This window comes from Equus caballus, chromosome 16 (assembly GCF_041296265.1).
Source record: "Equus caballus isolate H_3958 breed thoroughbred chromosome 16, TB-T2T, whole genome shotgun sequence".
Lineage (NCBI taxonomy): Eukaryota > Metazoa > Chordata > Mammalia > Perissodactyla > Equidae > Equus > Equus caballus.
In genome coordinates this window covers 84,562,879-84,582,744 of record NC_091699.1, presented here as the reverse complement: position 1 = coordinate 84,582,744, position 19,866 = coordinate 84,562,879, and the positions used below count along the sequence as shown (strand labels likewise).

The 19,866-nt window shown below is 54.1% G+C and overlaps 1 protein-coding gene across 2 annotated transcripts in view; it reads right to left on the bottom strand.

Moving 5' to 3' along the window:
• Window positions 1–19,866, bottom strand: part of ESYT3 (extended synaptotagmin 3) — a 49,248-nt gene that overhangs the window by 21,048 nt on the left and 8,334 nt on the right. For both annotated transcript variants that reach the window (XR_011427368.1, XM_023621008.2), the window contains exons 2-8: window positions 11,649–11,690; window positions 9,554–9,688; window positions 6,165–6,241; window positions 4,598–4,664; window positions 3,852–3,941; window positions 3,367–3,422; window positions 1,834–1,954 (exon numbers count right to left, since the gene is read on the bottom strand). Coding sequence is in view for 1 of the 2 variants with exons in the window: in XM_023621008.2 (XP_023476776.1) it covers window positions 1,834–1,954; window positions 3,367–3,422; window positions 3,852–3,941; window positions 4,598–4,664; window positions 6,165–6,241; window positions 9,554–9,688; window positions 11,649–11,690 (588 nt within the window). In the remaining variant the exon portion in view is untranslated. The remainder of the gene's footprint in view (window positions 1–1,833; window positions 1,955–3,366; window positions 3,423–3,851; window positions 3,942–4,597; window positions 4,665–6,164; window positions 6,242–9,553; window positions 9,689–11,648; window positions 11,691–19,866) is intronic.

Genomic DNA, 19,866 nt, shown 5'->3' with positions numbered 1-19,866 from the left:
CAAAGGCCCTGGCCCCAAGTCTCACCCCACTCCCCATACTCTGCGCTGTCATGGGCAGAACAGAGCACAAGACTCGGGAAAAACACAGTTCACAGGGCTAGTAGGCCTCCTGCCTAGAACTATTTGTTGTTGTTGTTGTTGTTTCCTCGGAGGAAGATTAGCCCTGAGCTAACTGCTGCCAATCCTCCTCTTTTTGCTGAGGAAGACTGGCCCTGAGCTAACATCCGTGCCCATCTTCCTCTGCTTTCTATGTGGGACACCTGGCACAGCATGGCTTGACAAGCAGTGCCATGTCCCAACCCGGGATCTGAACCGGCGAACCCCGGGCCGCTGAAGCGGAACGTGCGCACTTAACTGCTGTGCCACCGGGCTGGCCCCTATTTTTTTTTGAATATCAGTAAATACACACGCATTTGCCCTTTGACCCAGCAATCCCACTTGTAGAAAGCCATCCTAAAGGCAGAGTGGCAAAAATATAAAAAGACACATACAATGCTATTCATGACAGCACTACTTGAAACAGCAAAAGACCAGACACAACTCATCCATGCATCCGTGGACAACTGGTTAAATAAACTACAGCACATTCACACTGTGGGGTACGATGCAGCTGTAAGAAAATGAGGGAGGAGGGGCTCCATCCACACCGTCAGGAAGTGATCCCCGTGACACAGGAAGTGATAAAGGCCAAGTGGGGCGAAATGCAGTGTCCTGCCGTCCAAGAGCGAGGATGTGAACGTAATCAAATATGCACGCACATGACCACATGTGTGCGTCCACTCACTTCTGAAAACAGTGGGAATACCGGAAGGATAAGACATTACTTAGGGGGGAGGGCGGAGACGAGGTGAGGGAACATAGGGGTAGAAGCCAGATGCCTAAAAATACAACTTGTTCTTCCTATTGCACTTTGGAAGTGTGCAAATATTTTACATGATTGTAAAAGGAACTTAAGGAAAGCTTAAACCCTGGAAATAGAAAATGGTATGAAACAAATCACTGTAAATATTCATGGCCAGTTGTGTCACAAACACACAGAGAGGAACTATTCCAAGTGAGTTTAAATCGCAGCAACCTGACGGGACCTCTGTGCTGGGATATGCCGTGGGGGCAGAATGCTGTCAGTGGTGGTGATGTGGGTGAGGGTGCTGCACTGTTATTCTGAGACTGCCCAGCATGCAGAGTGGGATAAAGCCGATGCATCACGGGAGGGCTGAGGGATGGGCTGCTGCCCGGCTGGCCTGGGCGTCACCCCCATGAGGCCTGAGCAGACCAGTGCCTCACAGCTGGTGTGGGTGGTGAACATGGGCGTCTTCCCTGATCCTGAGGCCCTGACTCCCAGCCCTGCAGGGCTCAGGCCCATGTGGCTTCCTCAGGGGCCTCCTGAGGCAGGCCCAGGATGGGCGAGGGCAGCGGGGCCGAGCACCCCAGGAAGCCCCGCATCCTAGCTTGACCAAGCACTGTCCTTCCCAGGCAACCCCAAGGATTCTCCCCACCCATAAGTGACGGAGTCAGGAGCCTCATGTCCCTGAAGGGAGGATGGGAAGCTCCTGGAGGTTCCTGGGGGGAAAGTGACTGCCCATAGTCCCCAACACAGGCCACATGGGCGGACGAAGACCCAGGGAGGAATGCCACCTGGACTTTGCCCCTCCCTAGAGGGTGACCTTGGGCAAGTCATTCAACCTTCCCGAGACTCAGTCTTGGCCCTATAAAATGGGGATGCCACCCCCTCACAGGGCGGAAGTAAGGACTGCCATCTGGGAGTACACTACCCCACCAGCTCGTCTGTCCCTCTACTCTGGGCCCGGCGCGGTGGCCAGTGCGGGTACTCACACAGGGCAGAGGGAAGCGCAGGTTGGTCACGTCCAGCCCCTTCTTCACGGGCACAGTCACGCGGTTGGGCAGCACCAGGTGGGCGGCAATGAGGTCCTCCAGCAGGCTGTCTGACACCTCGCTGGGGAGAGCAGGCACCACCAGCTGTGGAAGGGTGGCTCTCCCTCCCCCAGGCCACCTGCCTCCACCCATCTCTGGAGCTGGACCCAGGAGCAGAGCCTGCTGTGGTGTCCCCACCCGGGAGAGAGCAGCCCTGGCCCCAGCCTGCCTGGAGGGGGAGCGGTGGGGTCTACATTTGACGGCCCGGCTCCCCTAGTCCTGCTTTGTCCTCTGAGGCATCACGGCAAGGCAGCAGGGAGTGCTGACCTGGAGCCTGTGTTAGAATCTCAGCTCCACCCACCACGAACTGTGGGCCTCGGGTAAGTCACTAACCTTGATGGACTTGCTTCCTCGTCTCTAAAATAGGATAATCACGCCTGCCTCCTAGGTTGTTATGGCGGTGAGTTCACGGTAAATGATAGGTAAGTGGTTGCTGTCATGGCCCTTCCACGCCCTGACATCGTATCAGAGTTCCCTTTGTTTACTGCCTGACTCCATCTCCCAAGTAAGGGAGCAGGGACAGGGCCTACAACAACATGGGCACACAGCTGGTGCTCAGTAAATATTTTTTGAATGAAAGAATGCATGACTGGATTCTCTGCATCCAGGGGCCGAGGTCAGTGGAATGTCCCCAGTGAGCGAGCAAGTGGTCCTCCTCGCAAGTGGGGCAGCAGCTGTCTGAGCCTGGCAAGCCAGCCACCCTGGCTGGTCCAACTGTCCCTCTCTCCTGGGGAGGGGTGTCCACATGTGGCTGGAGTCCTTCTCTGTTCCTCTCGGTGTTGCGGGTAGCCCCAGGAAGGTGGGGTTTCCCAGCCCAGCTCCTCCTCACTGGCCTCTGCTGTGACAGCCACTCCCCCTCACATGTGTATCTGATGCCATGGTCAGGGGAGGCCACATGGGCCTCTCCCCACATACTTGGGAGGGGGTAGAGTAAGGACAAAAGGAGGACACTCGTGTGTGTCTACACCCACTGTGTCACCCCCACACTCACCGTGGTGTTTTCCCAGGGACCCCAAGATAGAGGAGCCAGGCTCCCCTTTTATTGAGGAAGAGCCCAGAGAGGTGAAGTAACTTGTCCAAAGATACAGTTGCTAAGCAACAGAGCCAGAAGCCTGGTCCAGCTGGGTCTGGTTCCAGAACTCATGCTGTCATCAGGCCTGCTGCTCACCTCTCACCCACAACTCCCCTGCTCACCTGCAACGTGTGTGTTCTGGGTGCAGCGCCTGCCCACAGAGGCCACGCAACACTGTTGCCTCCCACTCCCACTCCGAACACCGACATTCCTCCGCTCGGGGGGAGGCCTTGGTGCCCGCCCCAACTCCTCACACATGGAGTGGGGAGGGGGCCACAGCCAGGGTGCAGCTCCGGGCCCTGACTGCACAGCCCGGAGGGCCCCATGGGTAGCATCTGCCTAGCGGCTCTCAGGGCACTTACTTGATTCCTGGCGCATCCAGCAGGTTGGTCAGGCCCGTCCAGTTGATCTGCAGGTGCTGCAGGGGCAGAGGGAGACTGTCAGGCTGGAGGGAGCCAGAAGCCCAGGGCTGAGAACCCTCTGCAGGGGAGTCAGGCAGGTGAGGTGCCTCCCAGGCCTGCTCAGGCCTCGGCTCAGGATGGGCCGGGACCACCACAGGAGTAGGCCAGCACCCAGGGCACAGGCCGGCCTGGACTCAGAGAGGTCTGAGCTATGGCCTCCTCACCACCTCAGACTACCTGTGTGACCTCAGCAAGCCAGTTCTCTGAGTTGTTTCCAGGTCTTGGGGAGAGCAAGTGGCCTTAGATTGAGGAGACGAGGAGTTGCAAGTGCCCAGGTCCAGGGGGCTCAAGCAGTGTCCACTCTTGGGCTCAAAGCCAGCGCCTGGGCCAGTGGGTGAGGGCTTCCTCACAGGGAGCGGCAGTCCTGCCCTCGCCCCTGGACTCACCGGCTTTTGAAGGAAGAACATGGTCACGGCTCCCACGAAGGGCTTGTCCACCAGGAGGGGCTCCAGGATGACCCGCAGCGTGCCCTGCAACTGCACGGGCACAGAGGCCGGTGAGGGACCTTGGCCTCCCTTCCTCCTGCACCTGCTGCACTCAACTGAGGCCACTGCTGTCTCATTCAGGCCCCTGCCACCCCCAAATGTCAGGCCACCTGCTGTCATGGCAGGGACCGCACTCGGGGAACCGAAGCCTGCACATGGCTGCCACCCCTTTGCCAGGTAAACAGGGGCCATGAGCTGGCCCTCACTGCCGTCCACTGCCACGCGGGCCTGCAGCCCTGCCCACATTTGCGGCTGGCCCGGCCAGCAGGGACCCAGGAGTGCCTTCCAGCTCCAGCTCCGCTCCTCCACTCCTGCCGCCAGATACTTCTCCTCAACCCACTCAGTTTCCAAGCACCGGCTCTGCATCGCTCCATAACAGAACCTCTCCGTGCCCCAGGCAGCCGAAGCCTCTGGGGGGACTTTACACACAGGCAGGCGTGGGGTGGCGCTTTGGGGCTGCGCAGCAGTTTGGTGAAGCTCAGCCACCACTCCCTGGCCGTGGGACCTCGGGCCTGGAGTCCCCTGCTCATTACCAGCATCTGTGTTTGGTGTCATCATCCCCATCCACAGCCTGCTCCCCACTGCCCTGACCCCCACCCTGGGGCAGGAATTGGGGAGCAGGGACAGTCCCTCCAGGCTCCACCCACCTGGATCCCGTTCACACCAGCCTGTATCTTCTGCAGCTCCACACTGATCTCGCAGTCCCCGATGTAGCTGAAAGCGGGAAGGGAGAAGGAAGGTGGAGGGGAGGGATGGGTCCACCACTCAGAGAGGTCAGGAAACTCGCCCAGTGTCACCCAGCCCAAACCCAGGTGGCCGGCCAACAAGCCTAAGCCCTGCATCACCTCCCTACCAGCCTCGGGCTTTCTGGGTTCTGTGCAGACACTGACCAGGCCCAGACTCTGGGAGGCAGCCCCCCAGCTCCCTGCCCCCAGGTGCCCCCTGCACATCCTCACCTCTGCTCAAGAGGGCAGTGACTCTGGGCAACACCTCGCCCCATGACACCCCACAGATGCAAAGGAGGGGCTCTTGGTGAACACACTGCCCACTCCTGTCTCTTCCCCGAGAACACGGGGCAGCCACCCCCACCCCGCTCACGTCCAGCCATTCCCCTAGTCACTGCTGGCTGGTGGAGATGGGCAAGGGGAACAAGGGCTCAGAGCTGGAGTCCAGCTGGGGGCTGTTGCCACAATTGGGCACAGGGAGCCCAGGCTGATGCCCTTGAGGGTAAAGATCAGGAGACCCTGTCAAAGGACTGAAGGAAAGGACTAAAGGAGGGAAAGGGCGGCCCCCAAATGCTTGTGGGGGCCGCAGGGGCTGTCTGAGCTGATTGGGAGCTGCGTGGGTGGGCTGGATGACCCTGACATGCCCCAACTAGTCATACAAGGATCTTGTGGCAGAGCCTTGGGGTCAGGAGTGCCCAATAGCCATCACCATCCCAACACTCTTGAGACCAGCCCCCAAATAGGGTTGGGTGTTCCCAGAGCTGACTCCTGTCTTCCCAATGAGCTCTCAGTGCCAGCCTCTGGGCTAAGGACAGGAAGTATGAGACATCAGAAAGGAACGGCAACATTCTGGAACTTCAGGAGTTGATCTTTAGTCCTTTAAAATACAAATCTCACCACCTCCAGGAAGACTTCCTAGATTGAATCTCTCTTCTCTCCAACTCAAGCCTATTACAAACCTCATACCAAAGAGGAGCCCTTGCCCAGCCCACTGAAGTCGTCACTCATGTGCCTTTGCATCCTTGAGTTTTTCTGAAGTGCCGCAGAGCCCAGTTCTCCCACTGGTCTCTCACAGTCTGTGCCTCGAGCTCCTTGGGCCTCCCCACACCTTCTTGTCACACTTGCTCCCTCTTGCTCCATCCCCTCTGAGGCAGCTGGTCTGACCTTCCAGGTGACCTGGCCCTGGCCTCCCAGAAAGCTCTGCTGCCTGGGCCTTGGTGCCAAAGTATGTGGTGCCTGGGCTGATGGGAGAAGCCAGGCCTGGACTGAGGGGTCAGCCAGCCATGGCTCCCCTGGACCATCCATTCTCCTGACACTCCTCCCTGTCCCAAGCAGGGACCTCGTGCTGCAGCCTGGGGCGGGGGGTATGTGTGCTGTGAGGAGCTTTCATACCCCAAATTAGAGTGTATGTATGCCACGCCATCTTCAAACTGGCGGTGCCTACAGTGTCCCCTGCACCCCACACCAGCCCCAGGGCACGCGGGCTCACCATATCTGCAAGTCCAGGACCACCTGTCTCCGGTTGTGCTTGTTGGTGTGCGCCTTGACTCCGTTGACCCTGGGGCACTGGGAGAGATGCCAGAGGGTCGGGTCAGCAGGGGTCTTGCAGCAGGGGACAGCTGCTGCCCCCACCCAGCAGTGGGCTCTGTCCGCAACAACCAGCATGACCACTGCACGCCTGGGACGAGGCACAAACACAGAAACCCACCCCGCAGCCCCATCTGTCCTTGGCACCCTGATACTGCCCTCCCAAGAATGTGTACCCTTCTTTCTCTCCCTCCTCCCACAGGTATGGACTGAGCACCTGCTGGGTGCCAGGCCCCGGACTGCGGAGAAGGCAAGGAGCAGGGCAGGCTGAGCCGGGAGCCTGCCCGCATGGCTCACAGCCCAGCAGAGGAGGCAACGGGGTAGGGCACACGAGGAGGTGCAGCCCATGCCACCACATCGGGGTCTGGGGCCTCCAGGAGCTCCTCCTCACCCAGCTTGGGGTGGACGGGGGTTAATGAAGCCTTCCTGGAGGAGGAGGCATTTAAACAGTTCTGACAGATGAGCAGGAGTTGGCCCCCTAAGGGCAAGGGAAGAGGGCAGTGTCCCTGACTGAGGGATCCGACCCTAGGAATTGAAGTGCCCCACCCCAGGGCCACGGTCCCAGCCTCAGGGGCGGAGGGCTGAACTCCTAGGTACCTGTTCCTCCCCCCTCTGCCCAGACTCTTATCCTCCTGTCGGGTGGCACTGGAGTGGCGCGTGGTTATTATTCATCAAGGATAAAAAATAAATGTCACTTGAATTTGAGTTAGTGATATGCATACGGAGGTGGGGAGGGGTGAAGTTCACTGACGTCTGCAACTTAGTTTGAAATGCATTTAAAAAAACGACAAGGGGAACGGATGCAGAGATACGCACTAAAGCAAACAGAGCAATTTTAACAACAGAACGATCCAGATGGTTCACTGCCTAATGCTCTCAATTTTTCTCTATGTTTGAAATTTTTCATCATAAAATGTCAGAGAGAAAAATTCAACCACACTAGAGGAAAGATTCCATTATCTTTCTATTCTCTCCATAGATGGTGATACTTACAAACGCATTGTCACGTGAAAAGGTTATCAGAAAGTGCAAAGCAAAAAATGCAGGGAAAAAAGTATTATAGGGACACGTTGAGCAGTTAATTACAATTATGTGTAATTTTTCCAGAGTTTGTCATGTCTTTTTAAAATGTATAACTTGCTAGGATTTATTTCCTCATTCTTTCTCATATTTATTTAGTACCAATTTTTGTCCTAATTTTACATTTTTAATTTTATACTCTTTTTCTTTAAGGGAATCCCCAGAATTGTAGAAGCTTCAGGCCACACAGCACCCTGGCTCTGCCCAGGCCTCCAGGGCCTTGATGTTAAAGACCCAGAAAAGCCAGAGGAAGCCTGGGGGACACTGACCAACCCCCACAGCCTGGAGCCTGCTCCCGGGCTGGGGTTGGTTTGCATGCCCCTGTCAAAGCTCAGCCAGCCTCACGACCCCCATCTGCAGAGACGGGTCCTGGGAGAGGCTGCCCGCCTGGGGGCCCCACCGCAGAGAGGAGGGAAACCACCATCTGAGCATCTGCTCTGTTCCAGGCAGAGCCTGACAGGCCCAGGGCTTACAGTTAGGTGAAGGGTGCCAGGCTGGCGTTTGGCCTCCACTGGCAGAGCACTACTCACACAGCCATGAAGAGCGACCCTGAGGCCAGGACTATCAGTCATGCTTCACAACCACCTCACTTCCCTTTTACACATGAGGAAACTGGAGCTCAGAGAGGTTAAGTCACTGGCCCAAGGTCATCACAGCACAGAGCAGAGTTGGGCATGGACATGGGAATAGGAGGGAGCTGGAAACACTCATGGGCATGAAGGAAGGGGGTGTGGCAAGTGCACTGGGTCCTTGCCAAGCCCAGGAAGGTCACATGAGGAGTCCTCTGTGACCCCCTCAAAGGAGAGGAGGTGAGAGGAGGGGATGTGAGAGCCGAGGGGAAGTGGGAGGAGCCAGGATATGAAGGCTTTGCATGCCAGGACCAGGAGTCAGGTATTTCTCCTGCAGGGCAGGGCATCTGGTCAGCCAGGCTCTCCTGACATGATAAAAATCATCCCTTAGGATCAGCCACCACCAGGCCTGTGGATGCTGCCAGGAAGGGAGAGCTTTCCAGCAGGGCCACATTCCATGGGCATCACCAGTGAGCAGCGCAGCCGGGCAGGCTCTGCTATCAACACAGCAGTCTGCAGCCTGCTGGCTTTGTCCGCTGAATTCTTCAAATGCCAACCCAGACGTCACCCCCTCCTGGAAGTCTTCCCTGACTGCCACAGCCCCACAACGCTCCAGTCCTGAATTCACACATTCCTCCACCATCGTGCAGACACTGCCACATTGTCATCCACCAGTTAATGTGTCTGCCTCTACAACAGGACAGTGACCTTCCTGCAGGCAGGGGCACGGCCATCCGTCTATGTACGGTGCCTCGCACACAGCCATGCTCAGTAAGTCAGACATGAACGAACCAGGGAAGGAACGAGTGGAGCAAGAGACGCTGGGACAAGCCAGTCCTGGCAGAGTCTGAGGGGCACCAACCAGAATCTCCAGGGCTCAGGCCTGCCTGACCACCCCCCCCACTTGGGGCCAGCGGGGCAGGGCTGAGCACACCCAGGGCTGGGGACAGCTCTCAGCAGACTCCCGCATTCTGACAGCTGCTTGTTCCAGAGCCAACCAGATGGCCACGCCTCTCATCTGCTGGGTGATGGACATTACTGCGGCTCTCTGCCTGGGGGATCAAGATAAGACTCATCTCGAGGGGGCACTCTGGGGCTGGGGGAGAACAGGAAGCTCAGTCTAGAAAGGGACATGGCGTTAGGTATGTTAACCACAAACTTCTCTTATCCTGGGCCACCTGTCATCTTCACAGAACTAGCGTGGGCTTGTCACACTGACGGCAGAATCCGTTGGTGAGGAGAGAAGTCTACACTGCTCGCGGCCCTGTCTCACTCCGTGAAGGCGTGTCCTCCCCAGCGGAGGCCTGAGGTCAGCGAGCGTGGCTTGTACATCTTTGTATCTGGCTGGCTTCCCCTCATGGCGTGTTTTCAAGATGTTGCTTAAGAAAAGTGGAGTCAGTTCCACCCCTCCTCCTCGTTCTCTGAGCCAGGCTTCCTGAGAACCGGCAGGGGGGCTGGGCTGGGCTGGGGGGTGAGGGGTGGGGGGTCTACAGAGGCCGAGAGGCTGGGAAGGGCAGGCGGGGCTGGCACCTGTGAGGTCCAGTGGGATCTTTTCAGTGGGGTTAGTGACCTGGGGCAAGGGGCGGGGACAGAGAAAAAACGGCAGAGCGGGTCCCGCTGGCCTTCCCCAGGGAGCACCGACCTTCTGTCCGAAGTGGAGCTTGGTGAAGGCAAAGGTCCTCAGGTGGACGCTCTTCTCCCGGATCTTGGGCTCCAGTTTCTCCCGGAACTTGTTTTCCATGATCATGCTCAGGTAGGGCCAGGTCTGGGAGATGACCTGTGAGACCAGGAAGAGAACCTTGGTGGTCCGGCGTGCGCCCCCCCACCCCCACCCCAGACCCACGGCTGCTCAGGACTCCCTGGCCCCGGCGGTGGGGTCGCATGGCCCTCACGTGAGCTGCAGTACCCGTCACCTGCCTGCCCACCCGTCTACCCACCACGCCCCCACCCCTCTGTCAGTCAAGCATCGGAGAACCACACCAGCGGTTCTCGCTCTTGCACAGGCAGTGGGACCCCAAGATTTGGGACCATTTTGCAAAGCACCATGCAACAGTCATTCACTAAACTTAACACCATGAAGCCCTTTAGTTCTGAGCTAAAACAGAAACTAGCTGAACCGACACCGTGGTGTAAAAACAAGTAGCAGGTGTCAGAGGTTTAAGGAAAAAAAAAAAATCAGAAGAGAAAGTTAAATCATTCCCTGTGGATTTAATTTTTCTCTAGCAATCAGGAAAGGCTGCCTTCAGCTGATGTCTGCAGCGGAGTGACCTAAGGCGCTGGTCTGGGAACCAAGCGTGGACCCGGGAGAGGGAGGGAGGCCGAGAGATGGAGAGGGGATCAGAGAGGGGGATCAGAGAGGGGCAGAGGGCGGGTAGCCGGCCACTGTGCTCTCTTTGGGGTAAAGGCTTCTCGCTCTTCCTTCTCGCGGACTTGGGCCTCACTTAAAGATGCGCCTTCCCCGGTTCTGAACCTGTAACTGGAGAGCCTGAAGGCGGCGAGGTGTCAGGGCTGTTCTAGGGGCCAGTCCCTTCTTCCCATGTCACTGCTCTGTCACCTGCTGAGCGCCTCTTGAGTACGAAGCTCTTTGGGACATACTTGGTGCCCTAGTGTGGTCTGTCTACACAGCTGTTCCCCCATCCATGCCCTGAGCTCAGCAGGGAGCCTCTTCCTAACGGCCATGTATCACCCCTACTGTGGGTCTATGTGTTAGTGCAAGAAAGACGCCACGCATGCGGGGACCATGAACTGGCTGGCAACGTGCAGGAAGAACTCCAGTTAGGGGGCACAGCCCAAGGTTTGTCCCAGGGGCCCCGGGCCCCGCATTAATCCACAGAAATCCTCTTAAAGCAGCAACCTACTCCCTCCGACTTTTACCCAGAGGCTGGGAAAGGTTTTTGATCCACTCGGCAATGACATTTCCGGTAACGGGAGAATGCCAACCTTAAATCAAAAACCATCAGGAAGGCCTTTTTTATACCTGTCATCCCTGCTACGGGGTAAACTTCTTCCAGAACAGAGGCAAGGCTTGTGTTAGAAAAAGTCCTGAGTCACGAGACTTGGGGGGCGGGGTGCAGGAGTCTTCAGGTTTAGGGCCAGGCTCGGCAGATCAGCCAGGGGCCACTCTGCTTCCTGGGCTGTAAGGGGGGGGGCCGGACCCGGGCCCCACCCCCATCGGACATCCCTGGGGAGTTCCCATGAAGGACCCAACAGCAGTCATTGGGATGATGACAGCTCCACCAGCCTTCACGACATGCCAGGCACTGTGGTGCATTAATTACCCCATTAATCGTCACAACGGCCACGACGCAGGGGCCATAATTATTCCCACTGCACAGATGAGGGAACCAGCTCTGAGAGGTTAGGCAACCTGCCCAGGGTCACACAGTGCCTGTGGATCTCGACTGGAAATCAGGCGAAATCTGGCAGCAGTTGTCACATCACCGCCTTCCTCTCCCCAGAAAGCACTGATCTTGGCCTGGGGTGGGGGAGGGCCCTGGAGGGGGACTTTTCTCTCTGTATTTTCTAACTTTTCTGCTGTGGTCATGCAGTAATTTCACAATTAAAACCAAAAACACTTTATAAAGAAAAGACAGCCTATCAGGTGATGAGAAGAACCTGAGCGTGGGAAGCGTGAGACAGGCAGAAGGCCACCCCGCAGCGGGGAAGGGCCATGTGCGGGGGACCCAGCTCAGGGCCGCGGGGAGGCCGAGGCTGGCCCCAGGGCACCCCGGCCTTACCTTGTTGGCCCACTCGACCCGCTCCACGTCCGGGAAGTGGATCTAGGGAACAGAAGCCCCGAAAAGAAGTTAGACTGGAGACCTGCCGCCGCCCCATGGAGCCGACAGGCGCCCTACGCACGCCCCGCCCTCCGTCCATCCGCAAGGAGCGCACCGTGCGGTAGGGCAGGCGGCAAGCAACCCGCGGGGGAGGCCGCCGGCTGGGCCCGGGGCCGCTTCAGCGGGTCAGCCCCACCGCCCCCGTGGGCCGCCCCAGGGGAACAGCCGCCTTTGCTCCTTGCAGGTTCCGTCCCCCTTATTCCTTTTAATGACACAAGTAATGGTTGCTTCTGTAGAAAAATTGGGAAATGTAGCTAAGCCAAATGACAAATATTTTATCAGAGAAAGCCACTCCAGGATCATGGCTCTTAAAAGTCGATGCATTTCCTTCCAGTCTCTTCCAGAAGCAAGTATGTGCAGTTTTCACAGAAACTGAGGTCACTGTGCCTTTCTGTAAGCTTTTTTTCACTTAACAATATACAGTGTGCTGACTCTGAAGGTAATTAGTGCTTATCTGAAAGGCCAAAAAGGGCATCAGGTCATTTTCACTGACAGCTGGTGAGGGCCTCTCCTTGCCCCTCCTGGGCTCCCAGGAGCCCCCCAAGCCTCTCGCATCCCCAGCAGGAAAGCCCCTGGGGCAGGTCCCACAGTCACACAGCAGAGCTTCCTCCAGGTCACACCCCCAGCCACTGGGCCTGCTGGGTGAGTCCTGCCACATCCCTCAGTTGGGATGGGGTCCCCAAGATGAAGTGACAATCCTGTTGGCTAACCTTTGCATGACATGATTCTGAGCGTGCTCACCCCCTCCCCTTCAAGAGTCTCGGTCTCCAAATATGTCTCCTGAGCTGCTCACCACCTCCCCCCAGAAGGTTTTCTAGGACAGATGGAGGGGTTCTTAGCGTACGGTGCCTGGCAAAAACATGGATCAGTATAATGGTAGTGACAGCCACGGTGGCCAAGCCCCAAGTCCCGAGCACGAGGCCAACTCGGGATCAGACTCACAGTAGGCCAGGGACCCCCACGGTCGAGAAAGGGCCTGCCCTTCCCTCTGGGGGCTCAGAAGGCTCACTGTCCAGGGACTGTGTACATGTGTCCATGCACTTCACACACTAGTGCAGTGCACACCTAGTGCACACCCACAGGTGCCAGGCCCTGGCCCAGCTCCGGGGATGCCCTGAAGGCCCAAACTCAGACCCTGGCCTGGACCACTTGCCAAGGAGGAGAGCCACTCCCAAAGGAGGGGACAGACGCATTGAGTTCCCTTAGGAGGAGTTTTTATCAGCCTTGAGAGGTGAGAGGAGCCCAGTGCTTCTCCGACTCCTGGGACATCATGCCATGCTCGCAGCCTCAGTTTCCCCAGCTCTGGGCAGTGGCCCATACTAACCTGAAGAAGCATTTAACATTACTGGGTACTGAAGGAAAGTGCTGCCTGGTTCCCAGAGGGGGAGCTGGCCCAGCCCTCAGGAACAGAGGGAATGTTGGAGGAAGGAATCTTGGGGGAGGCGGGGCAGGAGCTAGGCGCAGCCCGTGCAGTTCAGCCAGGTCCACACGTCCCCAGCAGCCACCACAGGTCAGGTCCCAAGCTGGGTACCAGGCAAGTGGAGGGGAGCCCCTTCCATTGCTCCCATCCCACTGCCCAGCACTGAAGTAAAAACTCCTGCACAGGGGTCCTGAGAGGGGCCCCAGCTCCCAGCATGGCCTCATCCCCCAGACTCTGCCCTGAGACCCGTCAGTACGGCCACTTTGGCCTTTTCTGTTCCCAACAAAGACCTGCACACACCATTCCCTAGGTCTGCAACAGACTTCTCTGCACCCCTTCGACTGCCCCACCCATCGCCATCTTAGACTTCACTTCCTCCAGCCAGTCCTTCCAGATCTCTCAGGTGGGGAATAGGTGTCCCTGTTAGGTGTCTGCCGGTTCTCCATCGTGGCCTTTAACACAGCCTAGTACAGCTGCTTGGTCTTCCTGCCTCCTTATTAGACTGGAAGCCCTAGTGGGCTGACTCAGCCTGGTTCCCCATTGGCGCCTGTCCCTGGCATATGAATGTCTAAATAAATATTTGTAGAATGAATGAATGTATGACTGAATACAAGGTTCTTGCCTTCAAGGAGCTCCCAGACTGGTAAGGAAGCAGGCAATGAACTGACCATTCCAGAACAGGGTCAGTACCAAGGCTGGGGGCGGGGGGCGGAGGGGCCCCCACGGAGGAGAGCTTGGTTACAGCTGGGCTCTCACTGGTACTCCTGGCCTCTCTCTCTCCTCCTTCCATCCTAACCACTGCACTTCCTTCCTGCTCCCAGGACACACCTTCTGTGCACACCCCTTCCAACCTCCCACCCAGACCCCCAGGCGGTTCTGCACCCCGGAAGCTGAGAGGTTCTGATTGCTGGGCCCTGGAAACGTGATCAAGCTTGGCGGGGCCAACCCTGGCCACACGTGGGAGCCAGTCCGACGAAGATTCCTGAGCTGCCCCACACCTGCTGAATCAGAGTGTATGGGGTGGGGCTTCCAATTTACTTTTAACAAGCTCCTGGCATGATGCTGGAGTTCAGTCAGGGTTGGTTGTGAGCTATCAGTGGCCAGCCCACCCCTTGCTGTAGGGTGACCCACACCCACCCTGACAGTGAGGACAGCACCGGCACACCCAGGGCGCACACTGAGTACATTTCATGGTGTCCCGTGGCCACCCATGTCTGTGGTTGAGGCTCCTCACTCAGAGATTCCTCCAGAGAGCGAGTCTGAACCCCCTGATGAGAGCAGCAATTCAGATCAAGCAAATAGACAGTAAAGTCACCCGCTTCTGCCTTAGGCGCCCTGCAGGCTGCCCTCGGCCTGAACCTCAGCACCTGTCGTCACTCCCCAGTGACCCGGTACTCAGGAGCCCGGCCACCTCCTTTGTGACCACCCCTGACTTAGTTCTGGACCAGGGAACGAAGTCAGAGACCGACGCTGTGGAGCATCTCCTCATCCCACTGCTCCCTCAGCCTGACGTGGACAAATCACTGTTTTTCCATTATAATTGGTCTTTTTTGGATCTTTCCCTACTCCAAACTCTCAAAGTTATTCTAGAGTTTTACCTATCGGCTTTATATTTTAGCTTTTGTGTTTAGGTCTTCCATCTGTCTGGAATTGTTTATAGCAGGTGAGATAGGCACACAATTTTATTGCTCTCCACACTCTCACTAAGGCAATTTTCTAACATCCCATACAAAAAAAAAAAAAAAAAGTCCATCTTTTGCCTAACTCCTGAAGCTCCTTGCCTCATAAATCAGCTTCCCTGTGTACCTGGTGTGTTCTGCACTTGGCGTTGAACTCCACGGCCCACGTGCCTGCTCCCACATCACACCACACTGTTTCAACCTCTGCGGCTTCACAGGACGACCTTGGAGGCGATTCCTCTCTTTTGCTTTTCTTTTTCAAACTGATTTAGCTAATAGTAGGTATTCGTACTTCCATGTGAATTTTAGAATCATCTTGCCGATCTTCCCAAAAAGATCCTCCTGGGATTTTGATTGTTACAGTCACGTGCCGCATATGATGTTTCCGTCAACGATGGACTGCGTATGTGACGGTGGTCCCAGAAGATTAGTACCACACAGCCTAGATGTGCTATACCATGTAGGTTTGCGTAAGTCCACTGCAGGATGTTTGCACAATGACGAAATCGCCTAACGAAGCATTTCTCAGAACGTATCACTGTCATTAAGCGACGCATGACTGTATTTTTGAATTTATAATTTCTGGCAGAACTGACATCTTTACAATTTTAAGTTTTGCATCCATGAACAGAATAGTTCCCTTTATTCACATTTGATTTTATTCACATCTGGGATCATAAACTTTTTTCTGTAAAAGTCTTGTACATATTTTGCTAGATTACTTTGTGGGTTTTACAGTTATTAAAGATGGTATTTGGGCTGGACGGCCCCTGTCAGGTTGAGAAAGCTCTGTTGAATTCCTACAAATTTCTAAGAGCTTTCCATTATAAGTGGGTATTGAACTATATTCAGTCCTTTCTCAAATCTATTGAGATAATCATGTTATTTTTTTTCCCCTTTTCTCCATTAATGCGGTCAACTTACCTGATGTTTCTTTCTAAAACAGAACCCTCTCTAGTTCCTGGGATAAACCCCACTAAAGTGTAATATATTTAGTTAGCTTGAGATTTCATTTAGGTTTTATACACTCGTGATTCAAAGTGATACCTACAATTTTTATTCTTGTACGGTTCATGTCTGCTTTTAGTATAAAGATTTTACAATGAATTGTAAAATGAGTGGGACAGCTTTAGTTATCCTATTTTCTGAAATAACTTGCAAATATAGGAATTATCCGATCAATGAAATTTAGCATATCTTACCTATAAAACCACCTTAGCCTGAGGCTTTTTGGGGTGGTAAATTACCATTTCTCTCTTTAGTGTTTAATGGTGTATTCAAAGTCTACTTATCTCTGTATTGTGGTAATTTTGGCATTTATATTTTTCTAGAAATGTATCTAGTTCATCTAGGTTTTCAAATGTATTGATGTATAGTTGTTTATAATGTTATTTTTAATGTTATATTTGTAGTTATTTCTACCTTTTTCATCACATCTTGTTTATTTTCATCTTTTCTATATTTTCATGATCAATCTTGACAAAGGTTTTGCCTATTGTACTAATCTTTTCAGAGAACTAGCTTTAGTTGTTGTTAATTTTCTTTCCTCTTTATCTCTATTTTTAAATTTTTGTTCATTTTCATCCATATAGTTATTATTTCTTTCCTTATTTCTTTGATCTAAATCTATTACTCTTATGTTCTTACAGCTGAACTCTGAGTTCTGGAGTTGAATCATTCATTTTCAATTTTTCTTGTTTTATGATAAATAAATTCAAAGTTATAAATTCCCCTACAATTTTTGACACTGTTTTCATTGTTATTCAGCTCTCAAATTTTTTTGTAATTTCCAATTTGACCTCCTCTTAAACAATGACTTCTTAAATAGCAATACTTAAAAATATCTAGACATGTGAGATTTCTATAGCTTTTTATTATCATTTTTTAATTTCATTTCTTTATCATCTCAACCGTCTGTAGGATGGTATTCATTGGAATATGTTGATAATTCCTTTGTGGCCAGTACATGACCAATTTCCATGACTGTTCCATGTATGATCAAGTTATTAATCATGCCCTTCGAATATTCATTATCCTTGTTTATTCTCTGTCTACCTTATTTTCAGAAAGGAATGTATTAAAGTTTCCAAGCCCAACTGTTGACTACTCACTTCTCCATGCAGTTCTGTCAGTTGTTGGTTTATATTTCAAATCTATATTGTGAAGTATATATATGTCCACAATTATTATATTATCTTATTAATTATTACTCCTTTTGGGAGGATACAACATCCTTGTCTCTATGATTTAGCTGAATTATATTCTATTTTGTCTAATATGGAAATTGCTATTCCAGCTTTCTTTTGTTTCAAAGTTGCCCATCCTATTTTTAATCTTTTTGAGTTCATGTTATCTCATGTCATTTAACACTCACCTTAATCCCTTATTAGCTCCATTTTACAGATTAGAAAACTAAGGCTCAGAGAGGTTACTTACAATCACCAGCTGTGGAGTGCTGGTGCTCAGCCCGGGATCCAGGTTTGTCTGATCACAGAGTGCTTTTCCACACCTCCCCACTCACTCCTCGTAAGAAAACCTTACATCCGCTGTGTTTTCCTCTTTCATAGAAAGTCTAATTTATCGAGGATGGCATTCATGGGACCTGAGTCTTCACTGGTAGGCCACGCTTTACAGCTTACAAAGGACATCCACACTTTCATTCAATCCACCTAAAACTCCCTAAGGTGACCAGCAAATCTACAACTGTCCCCATTTTACAGAGGAGGAGAGGCTCAGAGATGAGTTAGGACTTGCCCAGATCACCCAGGTGACCAGAACCCAGATCTTCTCACCTGCGTGGGATTTGAGCCCAGCCTTCAAATCTTTGCTTGCCCCTTTTCTCCTCCCCTTCCCCCACCTGAAACGTCAGTATTTAAAGTTCATTTCTTAGTGTTCTTCTAACTATTCCCTGTGCATTTAAAATTCCACCTCTGTATGCCTCAGTTCTCTCCTCCACAGGATGGGCACAATACTGCCAATTTCACAGAGTTCCTGAAAAACCGATGTAAAGAAGCCAATGCCTGTGAGGCCTCAGTATCCTTCCTGGCACAGAGTAAATGTTCCAGAAGTGGTGAGTGTTGTTGGCGGCTCTATAGACCCCGGAGGTGCAGACACTCTGACACCTTTGACCTCAAGTACACGCCAAGAACAAGGTCACCTGGGCTATGTGTCCAGTTCTGTGTGACCCAAAGCCCCGCAAATTCTCTACTGGGGCTCCCAGTGCCTGCAGCTCAGCCCTTTGGAGAACCGCTGAGAAGGGAGAATAGAAGATGAGGAGAGCATCACACGGCAAAGCGGCTGAGGCCAAGGGCAAGGACCCGAGTCGACAGCTGTGTCCCTGGCCTCCGCTGACTGGCCGAGCCATCCGTCCTGTCCCGGGGACAGACCACAGACCTGCCGGGCCCGCCGCCTGTGGGGTGCATGTGCGGCTCCGCCCAACGGAGGCGCTCCACGGCGAGACTGGCAGAGGGGCCAAATCCCAGCCTGTCTGTGTCCCTCCCTCGCTAGGTAGACAGAGGGAAGGCACAAAAAGAAGGCAGGTGCTCGCTCCCAGACTGCGTCCTAAAACCTCTGAGCTTTTGTGCCAATTCCCCCGAGGCGGGGAGTCTCCGGGACCAGGGAGCGGGGAGAAAGACTCCCACACCACCTGGCAACGCAAAGGACCAGCCTCAGGCAGCGCTCCTCCACCTTTCCGAAGGAAAACCACCTGAGAGCTCGATACAGACTGGCTCCTGGTCAGGGCCCGCAGAGATCCTGATTCAGGAGGATGGGACAGGGGCCTGGAAACCTGCATCTTTGACGAGCCGCCCAGGTCGTTCAGATCGTGGTGCTGCAGGGTGTGGAGGAACGCGTGGACAGGGCTCCCCGGGCTGGGGGACCTGCGCAGGCCCTGGGGCTGCGGACTAGGGCTTCAAAGTCACAGCCTGTGTCTCCAGCTGTCACTCTGGGAGAACACTGCTTTGTCATCAAATTCTTACCAGCAGCCTATGGACTTCAATTCTTTTACAAAGGGAATCTCTGTTCTGCCACAGACAGCAAGAGGAGGCAAGGGCTAGCAGGCGAAAAACACTTCCGATACCATGATTCCGCAGGCTCTGGGCACTGCCCTGCCCCTAAAAGGGGAGCCCTCCCACCCCATAGCCGCCACCTCATAGGAGTAGGAAGTGCGGCCAGGGGGCAGAGGAGCAGGGTCAAGTCCAGACGCACTTCCTGCAGCTCAGGTCTCTTCTGATCGAGAAGGGAGCCTGTCAGTTCCTGTGCTGCCCAGGATCTGCAGTCTGGATCTACAGTCAAGGGAGATCATGGATGGGAATCAGCTTCCAGACGGAGACAAATTCAGAGCAAGGTTCACCCAGCAGAAGTGTGAATGCTACCCTGACTGATGGATTCCAGGTGTGGGCATTTCCCCACAGCAGGCCTGGAAAATTCCAAAGTTGCCTGGGCCCACGGTCATGTCACCAGGCTCTCAGATGCCTGCTATTCCCCCTGCAGTACCCCCGGAGAAGTTTAAATAGATGGGGTCCTGGCCCCCATCTGAGGCCTCCTTAAGCTAACACACATCTTGCTGATGTCACTGTACTTGGGCTGAAGCCTTCCAGGCAAAGTGGGCTAATATTTTAATGACAGCGTTTTGTGACATTGTCAAGGGAGCGGCAGTAATGAGAGCTTAAGGAGGAGAGACAGACTGTAGAGCATACTCAAGTCTAAGTCAGAATTCCAGGCTGGCAGAGGCCACCAACACAGCCCACATGGATGTGTCATCTTTAGGTGGTCATGTGCTTGCTTTCTTAAACCCTTTAGGAAAAATGATTCACAGTAGCGAGGAAATGGAGCCAGAGTGATGGCTGCGTCCCCGCCTGGGCCCAGCCCACAGGGGCTGGGGTGAAGGTGGGAGGCCTGGACAGGAGCTTTTGGACACCAGACCCTCTGAGGAGGCAGGGGGATTCACTTAAAGGGCCTGCCTGTCACTAGGTGACTCCTGCTGGCTCCCTCTCACAGGAACGGGAGCTCCTCCCATGGG